The sequence below is a fragment of the Aedes aegypti genome, chromosome 3, assembly GCF_002204515.2.
Source record: "Aedes aegypti strain LVP_AGWG chromosome 3, AaegL5.0 Primary Assembly, whole genome shotgun sequence".
Classification (NCBI taxonomy): domain Eukaryota; kingdom Metazoa; phylum Arthropoda; class Insecta; order Diptera; family Culicidae; genus Aedes; species Aedes aegypti.
Window position 1 is genome coordinate 48954742 of NC_035109.1, and position 10337 is coordinate 48965078.

General features: G+C 40.3%; 1 protein-coding gene and 1 long non-coding RNA gene across 2 annotated transcripts; both read left to right on the forward strand.

The window, feature by feature from the left end:
- Positions 1 to 4755: 4755 nt before the first annotated feature.
- Positions 4756 to 5412, forward strand: LOC110678445. The gene is made up of 2 exons (XR_002501621.1): positions 4756 to 4798; positions 4875 to 5412. It is a non-coding gene; the product is annotated as an uncharacterized LOC110678445 (long non-coding RNA).
- Positions 5413 to 8477: 3065 nt separating this feature from the next.
- Positions 8478 to 10119, forward strand: LOC5570080 (charged multivesicular body protein 2a). Its single transcript, XM_001653016.2, has 2 exons — positions 8478 to 9209; positions 9633 to 10119. The coding sequence occupies exons 1-2, from the start codon at positions 8658 to 8660 to the stop codon at positions 9786 to 9788; spliced, it is 708 nt and encodes a 235-aa protein (XP_001653066.1). The 5' UTR covers positions 8478 to 8657; the 3' UTR covers positions 9789 to 10119.
- The last annotated feature ends 218 nt before the right edge of the window (positions 10120 to 10337 follow it).

Below are 10337 nucleotides of genomic sequence, written 5' to 3' on the forward strand. Positions count from 1 at the left end.
GACTGGAATTGGAAAGAGATTTTGATAAGAATACCGATTGGAATCCTTGGGATTCCTACTGGAATTCTTGGGATTCCGACTAGAATCCTTGGAATTCCGACTGGAATCCTTAGAATTCCGACTGGAATCCTCGGGATTCTGACTGGAATTGGAAAGAGATTTTGATAAGAATACCGACTGGAATCCTCCGAATTCCGACTGGAATCCATGGGATTCCGACTGGAATCCTTGGAAGTGCGACTGGAATCTTCGGGATTCCGGCTGGAATCCTTGGGATATCGTCTGGAATCCTTGGGATTCCGACTGGATTCCTTGGGATTCCAACTGGAATCCTTGGGATTCCGACTGGAATCCCGAGGACTCTAGTCTGAATCCCGAGGATTCCAGCCGAAATCCCCAAGATTCCAGCTGAAATCCCGAGGATTCCAGACGATATCCCAAGGATTCCAGCCGGAATCCCGAAGATTCCAGTCGCACTTCCAAGGATTCCAGTCGGAATCCCATGGATTCCAGTCGGAATTCGGAGGATTCCAGTCGGTATTCTTATCAAAATCTCTTTCCAATTCCAGTCAGAATCCTGAGGATTCCAGTCGGAATTCTAAGGATTCCAGTCGGAATTCCAAGGATTCTAGTCGGAATCCCAAGAATTCCAGTCGGAATCCCAAGGATTCCAATCGGTATTCTTATCAAAATCTCTTTCCAATTCCAGTCGGAGTCCCAAGGATTCCAGTCGGAATCCCAAGGATTCCAGTCGGAATCCCAAGGATTCCAGTCGGAATCCCAAGGACTCCAGTCGGAATCCCAACACTCAAGATAAACTTCTCATTTGATTCATGTGCCAACCCATATGGATTTTTGCAATGGGGGTTTGCACATACATAGTATGTGCGAAACCAATAAATCATCACCAATCTTCATCTTCATTGAAATCATGATTACTTCATATTTACTCCATAATCGAAACACATACTTTTCATAGCTGGCTCAAATGGAATTTATTGGTCACCTATATCGACTTTTTTTCTTAGTATTAAATGCAAGAATTTCCACTTTTCATTCCTAGGATCAGGAATATTTCACCGGAATCACACACACACATGATTCCAATGAAATAAGATCCAAGAAACAATAAATAATGAACAGTTATAATGAGCATACGAAATAAACATTTATTAAAATAAACTAATTATTAAAAGATTATTTATCACGCGGAAATTACATCCGCATATTAACATTCTTGGTGGAACTTATCTTCGATTTAATTTATGGCTTGCAACATTTGGTCCCGATGCTATTCAGGAAATCTCTGCTTCATGATTCCCGCATCTGCACAAATGTAAATAAGTGTTATAAAACCTCTAGAATAGTTTTTTTTCTTTTATAAATACCTGTGTATTCAATCAAGATATCACCGAAATACAGCTATTAGAGTACACCGAGAAGATTACAATCGCGGAAACATTTTTCAGAGGCCATGTTTGTTTACTCCATGTATTCGAGAAGGGTATGAACTTTGCACATACTTCGAATGTTCTTCAAATGATATAGATGTTACTCAAATACATGGTATTTATTACTAGCATAATGAACATGAGGTACACATACAATTAATGAGAATGAAAATTCGACCAATGTATGTGCAAATGCACCTTTATTTAAGGGAGCTGTTTTCTTGAGTGAAGGATTCCAGTCGGAATCCCAAGGATTCCAGTCGGAATCCCAAGGATTCCAGTCGGAATCCCAAGGCTTTCAGTCGAAATCCCGAGGATTCCAGGCGAAATCCCGTGGATTCCAGTCGGAATCCCAAAATCCCATAATTCTCCGAAATCGATAAATTCTCACGAGGATTTTCGAATATTTCATAAACTTCTATCGGATTTCCAATAATTGCATCAGATTCCTAGTATTCTTATCAAAATCTTGAAGGTTTACCCGAATTCCCAAAATTTTGAAATTTCTACTTCATGCGCATCAGATTTCCAAAACTCCAACCAGAATTTCATATCCCACACCATATGCTTGAATTCAAATCGAATAGCAGCGCAACTATCGCGCTGCTAAATTTGCTCACCCGATGCTTTCCGAAGGGAGCGCTGTCATTTTGCTACCCCGGTTAGCAGCGCCCGGTACGGATCAGCGTAATGATACTGCGCTATGTAATTTAGTTTAGTCGCGCACCGTTACGGCTGCTCTAAATCAGCAATTTTTTGCTGATTTTTTTTGTGCTGTAAATTCAGCAAACGATCCAGCAAAATAAAATTTGCTGATTTTTCAGCAAAGCAAATTCTCAACGAAGTGACAGCTGATTTGCTGAACAATCAGCAAATTATTTTTCATCTTGCTGATTGATCAGTAGTTCATTATATACAAATAATGCCCTGCTATTCCCCCTCTCTTAGACCGTGACATTATTTATGCACGATCCTTTCTTCCCCCTTCGGATTTGCATTGTAGAGAAAGAGATCGATACAGTTTTTTTTGTTTCAAACCAAATAATGTTGCCGTTAGCAAAGTGTGGCTTATTTAGACTGCCGAATGCATAATAAAGGCCCCAAGCTCCCCGAGAAGAAGTTTTCTAGACTATTTATTTCTACCAAGCCATCATTCTCCTCTTCTCTCCGTCAAGCTCATTGTAACACCTGTAACAAATATACCATCCATGAAATCATATATGATGTGGTTGGAACTCTGATATGCTCAATCAATTCGGTTGTTGCTGCTCAAAGACTGGAAGGACCGCTCAGTGGCATCGAATAGACTGCTGAAAGGAATTAGGTTAATTAGCACAAAATTATTGGAAATGATTTAACGGAAACATTGGAATTATTGGAATTGGTTTATCGGAAACAAAGCATTTGAAACATGCACAACAAACAAATTCTCGTTGCTATAGCACTATACGACTCGATAGTACACCACGGCTAAGTTGATCTGAATGTTGAAAAAATGCATTTGATGCAGGGGAATGTACATTCGATGTGCACCAAGGGGGTGGTCACTCTACACAGTGTGCCTTGCGCAGCTATGGCACTTTTCGGCGCACTGACTGGCACACCCTACCAAAGTGGGTTGCTATAAAAATCACAGTGAACTGAAATTTTCGTCCCAGCAATCATTGAGTTTTCTGAGTTGTTTGCCACATGTCAAACACAGATTTTTCAAAACTTTTGCGTTGGTTTCGGATTCAGAACGAACCTCCTAATCTTGTTTAAAAGATACCTACAGAAAAGCGTCCGTGACCTTGTTAGCTCAAAGCAACTTCAAAAGATGTGAAAATGGGTAAAAATGTTGGGAATCTGATTTGATTTTGAAGATCATCATCATCATCGCCGTGTGTTCAGAGGATTACAGGGATCCACATATGGCATACGTCTTACTGCATCGCGATGTTCTCACCGTAATTTTCTCCCAACTCTTCGCACCCCTTCCCTGCCACAACGATCCCGTTGACGCTCCTTGTCACAGTTTCCATGTTGTCTTTGAATTCATGTGGATCGTTTTCTTCCTTCTCATTGAAGTGTTTCATATAGTTGAATAACTCTCTCAATAGTTTCCCCTGCGATAAGAAAACGTTCATAAATACGTAGCATTTTTTGCCAAGTTTTTAGCTCTCCCCTCCCCATCGTATCATTTTTCCTATACCTAATACATGGTCAGACACGAATGCCATGACAAATGGTAAAGTGTCTTAAATAAAACATAATAATAATAATAACTAATACATGGTTGGACACATAATCGTAAGCTGCCCTTCCCTTTAAATTGTCACGTCATTTATGTACGATCTCTGATGTAAGTGAAATGTATCACGGAAAACACAGCTCCATGAAAAACAGTGATTGGGAAGTAATGTAAAACTTGAGAGGCAAGCCAGAAGAAAATGAAACATGTCAATGCTTGCTGAGAATTTTTTTTCCATAATTTCAGTTCATTGATTTTTATGGGATGTAGAATTATAGTAGGTTTGGCATGCTTGGCACACCTTGGCGCTTTGAAGGCACAGTTGTGCCAAATGAAGTGCGTAGAGTGACCACCCCCTCGATGTGCACTGAACAAGTGATCCACCCCTTGGTTAACATTCATTAAAAATGATTATCTTTCGAAGAAAAATACAAAAACTGGGGGTTAGATCTGACGGAAATGGTCTATTAACTCTTATGAATACACTATCAAGTACATGGACGAAATTCATTTCATTCTAGGTTCCCCACAGATTCAAGTACTGGGCTCCAACGTTCAACATTAGTGGTGGTAAGCTCCACCATAGGAGTTGTAAATTAATACTTTCAATTATTCATTCGTATTTCGCTCCCATGGAATTGCTCTCCAATGGTTTGCAAATTCCATACTAAATTAAAATCGTCCTACTGGATTGTCCTGCACTCGACCGCGAATGCAATCTTTATTATCGTTCAATAAGGAAATTCTTCAATATAACAAGTTTTTTTCATTTCATTTCATCCCGTTCAGACTATTAAATAGATATGTTTGACAAATGGTGCTACCACGGATCAGTAAAGTTTCCTGATAAGTTGAAATACGTCTCGTTTATAATCGTGGGCCACACAAGAACTTCTATGGGATGCAGGGGGTGGGAAACTCGGCTCACTGTGCCCGGCACAATTTTCTGCACAGTTCGGCACATCTGGGCACCCTTCTCATCAGCATTTTTTTCTTTTTTTCTGATTGGATTTGACAATTGAAAGAACTGAAACATTGTTGTTGTTATTCAGCAAATAAAAAAATAATGGTTGTGCGGCTAAACCAGCTCGTTTTATCCAGAATTTGATTTTGTTTGGTAAGTAATAAATGGAAAATGTATACGTTTTCGTTTGCGCACAGCTATTTATTTATTACTTTCCCTCCGGTACCAGGTGTTCGGCGTTCGTGATGTTCGGGTCCGCGATGGCCCAGCTCAGCCCAGCCTCCACTGAGTAGCATTACAAGCGGCCAATCAACGGTTACGAACAATCTTGTCCATCTCAACCACACCCTCGCCGTTAATATACCATCTCGACGGGTCATCTTTCAGCGCATTGGTGCCGGCGTTGTAGATTATCCAATTTGGTCTCGAAAACTCATAGAAACGACAGTGCCAGATCGATTCTCAACAATGTTCTAAACTTCCGCAAATGCTACTTATCTCCCAGGAGGAGCTTCAGCTCAATCGCTCTCTTGATCACCAGCTTTGCCTTGTGATTCCTTGGATAGGTATCAGATGTAGATAACCATTTTAAGCACTCCACCGTTATCTATCAAACCCGTAGTATACTCAGGATACCTGTTGTTCTGGTGGGGATTCAAATTCTGCTTTTTTCAGCCACTGGACTGAAAAATTGTATGGATGTGAATCGATGAATTTATGATCGTTGAAAATGACTTAAATATATGAATGCTAATGAATCCAATCTTGCTTTCAAGTTTTTAGGGCTCATACCCAAATTTCATAATCCTAAAGGGAGTTCGTCGGCGCCCTTGATGTTACAGTTCACATAATTTTTTTATAATATTTATACGAAATGCGTTACGAGGAGGTGCCCAAACTGGCTTAATAATAAAATTTGTGAATAAATCCTTGGTAAAAGTCATATTGTATGTATTTATAACAACAGATTTATTGTTAGGTACCTAAAACAATAAAAAAATTCGACGGTAAATTGAAGGATACAAATATAGAATGTTTAAAGCAAGCCACCTCGCCATCACCATGTAATGTGTATAGCAAGTATTTGGCATGCAAATTGATAATCGTGTCCACAATGATCCACGCTTAGCTCCAGAAATCACCTCCGCTGAGAAGCATCAGCAGCGGCACGCCACGGTCGCGAACCATTTCGTCTCACTCGACCACTCCCTGGCTGGTGATTCCAGTAGCCTCATCAGGTCATTCTTCAGCATCGGTACCGGTGGCATTATCAATTTCGAACAGATGCAGATGGGTTCTCAATAAAGTTCCAGATCAGATCCCTTGAATATCCATTGCTCTGTTGGGAATCCTAATGAGCGATAATAATCCATCTCGATTCCTCTGCCATCGGACTGCAACGTTGTATAAATTAGGTATTAATGTGTTGTTTGAGACAGAATAATACTCAAACTTACCAAGAAATTTAATTGCCGGCTTCCGTCGTGGGAAAACTTTAACTCTCAATCTGTTCAGACTGCAGTAGGTGATCTCGAAGTTTTCAAAAATAAACAAAAACAATCTGTCATGAAACCATCACAGTTGCCAGTTTTTGCAGTGCAACCAGACAAATGTGACATTGATCGCTCACGCTCACTCTCGCACAGTCGGCACATTTCGGCACAATTTCAAGTGAGCCGAGTTTCCCTCCCCCTGATGGGATGTCATTTCCGGAAAGTTTATCGAACAGCTACGCTGTGTTCTCATTGGGTTTTTTTTATCCATTTAATATTCCAGGGATTCCGTGGGCTTCGTGGCTTTGCGGTTAGCGCGAGGGGGTGGTCACTCTACGCACTTCATTTGGCACAACTGTGCCTTCAAAGCGCCAAGGTGTGCCAAGCATGCCAAACCTACTATAATTCTACATCCCATAAAAATCAATGAACTGAAATTATGGAAAAAAAATTCTCAGCAAGCATTGACATGTTTCATTTTCTTCTGGCTTGCCTCTCAAGTTTTACATTACTTCCCAATCACTGTTTTTCATGGAGCTGTGTTTTCCGTGATACATTTCACTTACATCAGAGATCGTACATAAATGACGTGACAATTTAAAGGGAAGGGCAGCTTACGATTATGTGTCCAACCATGTATTAGTTATTATTATTATTATGTTTTATTTAAGACACTTTACCATTTGTCATGGCATTCGTGTCTGACCATGTATTAGGTATAGGAAAAATGATACGATGGGGAGGGGAGAGCTAAAAACTTGGCAAAAAATGCTACGTATTTATGAACGTTTTCTTATCGCAGGGGAAACTATTGAGAGAGTTATTCAACTATATGAAACACTTCAATGAGAAGGAAGAAAACGATCCACATGAATTCAAAGACAACATGGAAACTGTGACAAGGAGCGTCAACGGGATCGTTGTGGCAGGGAAGGGGTGCGAAGAGTTGGGAGAAAATTACGGTGAGAACATCGCGATGCAGTAAGACGTATGCCATATGTGGATCCCTGTAATCCTCTGAACACACGGCGATGATGATGATGATCTTCAAAATCAAATCAGATTCCCAACATTTTTACCCATTTTCACATCTTTTGAAGTTGCTTTGAGCTAACAAGGTCACGGACGCTTTTCTGTAGGTATCTTTTAAACAAGATTAGGAGGTTCGTTCTGAATCCGAAACCAACGCAAAAGTTTTGGAAAATCTGTGTTTGACATGTGGCAAACAACTCAGAAAACTCAATGATTGCTGGGACGAAAATTTCAGTTCACTGTGATTTTTATAGCAACCCACTTTGGTAGGGTGTGCCAGTCAGTGCGCCGAAAAGTGCCATAGCTGCGCAAGGCACACTGTGTAGAGTGACCACCCCCTTGGGTTAGCGGCGTCAGTCGTCAGGTTCGATTCCCACTCTAGTCGGTGAAAACTTTTCGCAAACGAAAAATTCATCGCTGGGCTACTGAGTGTTTCGTGTTGTCCGTTGCCTAATGTTAGTCATCGATCAATCCGAGCAGCCTATGTGCTGAGACGGTGTAAAATTGTTTTTTTTTATTAGGAAAAACTTACACTTGCTTCAGCATTTTACAACGAATAATGAAAAATAAAAACAAAAACATTCCAATCGCATTGACACTTTGAGTACCGGTTCATCGTGCCAATATAAAAATAGGCTACTGTGGTTGATATATCCCAATTGGGTCCTAAAATGTTTAATGAAACCTTGTTTTTATTTAATAACACGAAAAACCATGTTACTGCAACTACTTTAGCATTTTTTCCGCTCAAATAACGGCTATATCATTTTTAAACTTCAGTTTAAAAATTGGGTCAATAAATTAACCTTGACACTTAAGATCATGTTTGACGTCCGCTAAGTCGAAAAAACACCACAGGGGTTATAGTTTTAGCACTGGGGTTGTTCCTATCTGACATTTCGGAAGGGACACGGCAAACAAAATACACCCAAATATATGAGTTTAAGCCAAGGGGTGTGACAAAATCTAAAAAAATATGAAAAAAAAAATTATGGGCTCAAACAAACGAAAAACATCAAAAAAATGAGTAAACATGTGTTTTTGGCCTAAACTTAAGCGCTCGGCACTGAAATTGGGACAGGGCTTTAGGACCCTATCACAACCGTTATATGAAGGTAACAGCGTTCTAAATATAATATTTCTATTCTTTGGCCCTTCCCTAATGTTCGTCCAGATTTGACACCCATCACAAGGTGGCGCTGATAGCGTACACTGGAAACGCTCGAATTCGCCACTCTTTGACAAAAATAGTCTCTTCAATCATGGAAAGCAGTCTGCCACTTCCAGTTGTCAAATTATTGTTGTTTCTCTTTTGTTGTGCTGTTTTTTATCAATCGCTTTCACTGTTCGCTCTGCTCGGATGAGTCAGATTTTGAAAAACAAATTAAAATCAAATTTCGTGTCGATTTCAGTTTAAGAAACTGCTGAATCTGGCTGTTTGAATTGTTGTAATCCCTAGTCTTTATTGCAAAAACAAACTACACAAGATGGAGTGGCTATTCGGTAAGAAAATGTCCCCGGACGAAATGATGCGTAAGAATCAGCGCGCCCTGAACAAAGCGATGCGAGATTTGGATCGGGAAAAAATGAAAATGGAACAGCAGGAAAAAAAGATCATCGCCGACATCAAGAAGCTGGCGAAGGAAAATCAGATGGATGCGGTTAAAATTATGGCCAAGGATTTGGTGCGGACGCGTCGCTACGTTAGGAAGTTTATGCTCATGAAGGCCAACATCCAGGCGGTGTCGTTGAAGATCCAAACACTGAAATCGCAAAACGCCATGGGAGAGGCCATGAAAGGCGTCACGAAAGCCATGACCAACATGAACCGTCAGCTGAATATGCCACAGATTCAGAAAATTCTGCACGAATTCGAGAAACAGTCGGAGATAATGGACATGAAGGAGGAAATGATAAACGATGCCATGGACGACGCAATGGAAGACGAGGGCGACGAGGAGGAAACTGATGCCATTGTGTCCCAGGTTCTGGACGAGTTGGGCCTGCAGCTGAACGACCAGCTGTCGGGATTGCCTCAGGTGAGTTTAGTTGATTGTTTTGGGTTGATGGGTGTTAAGGTGAAACATATCGGAATCCAAACATGGTTGTCTCAATGGTTTCTGTCCCTACTCACGATTTCAAAGGCACTAATCTAAAGATATAATGCACGAAAATCCGGAACCTCTCCTATGTCCGGTGGCCAATACGCATGACTAAGCAAATTCTTGAAAATAGACCAAATTTGCCGTCGACTGCTTCCACATTCATTCAAATTCATCTATTTTTCATCGAGTTAAACATTTTGCCTATCCTCTGTATATTGATAATTACCACCATTGCTGTCAATTTTCACGTTCTTGAAATTGACTTTTGACATATTTGTGAAGCTTCAAATTGATATTCGATTTTTTTTTAATTTAGATGTATATAACAATAAAACTTTTGAATTTATTCTATTTTAGGCTTCCGGATCTCTGTCGGTGGCCGGTGGTGTGAAAGCTCCTCAAGCAGCAGCGATGGGTGCGGGAGGAGCGGCCGGTGGCTCAGGAGCGGGTTCTCCAGTTTCGGATGCCGATGCGGATCTTCAGGCCCGCCTGGACAATCTGCGAAGAGAATAGTCTGGATTGCGCAGTTTGCGTGCCTATTCCCACTACTCCATTGATTTTACTTCAATATGGTACCACCTAGTTTCGGGATAATTGAGTGTGATCGCTACTTGCGCTGGAATCGACATTCGGAAAGAGATCAGAGCAGAGCTGTAATTGTTTTCAAGATGTAATATCACCCCATTGCGATATCTATATTATTACCGTAAACTATTATTTTATAATTTATATTTGTCGAGATTTATTTGCTTGAACTGAATGCATCCGTTCAGAGTAAATCATAAAAAGGCCTTGAAAATATGTATGCGTAGGACGGAGCTAAATTTGCGAATAAATGTTTACACCAAAACGATACAACATTGTTTAATAGCTTTTTAACACCTATTGAATTTATCATATTTTTCGATGATTGAATTTGAATATCTGCCTGAATTGAATTTGCTGAGCAAATGGTTTCTTTTACTACAAGGAATCTATGACAAAAGGTCGAATGACAAAAGGTCGAATGGCGAAAAAGGTCGAATGTACGTAAATTTGGGAAGAACAAAAGGCTCTGTAGAT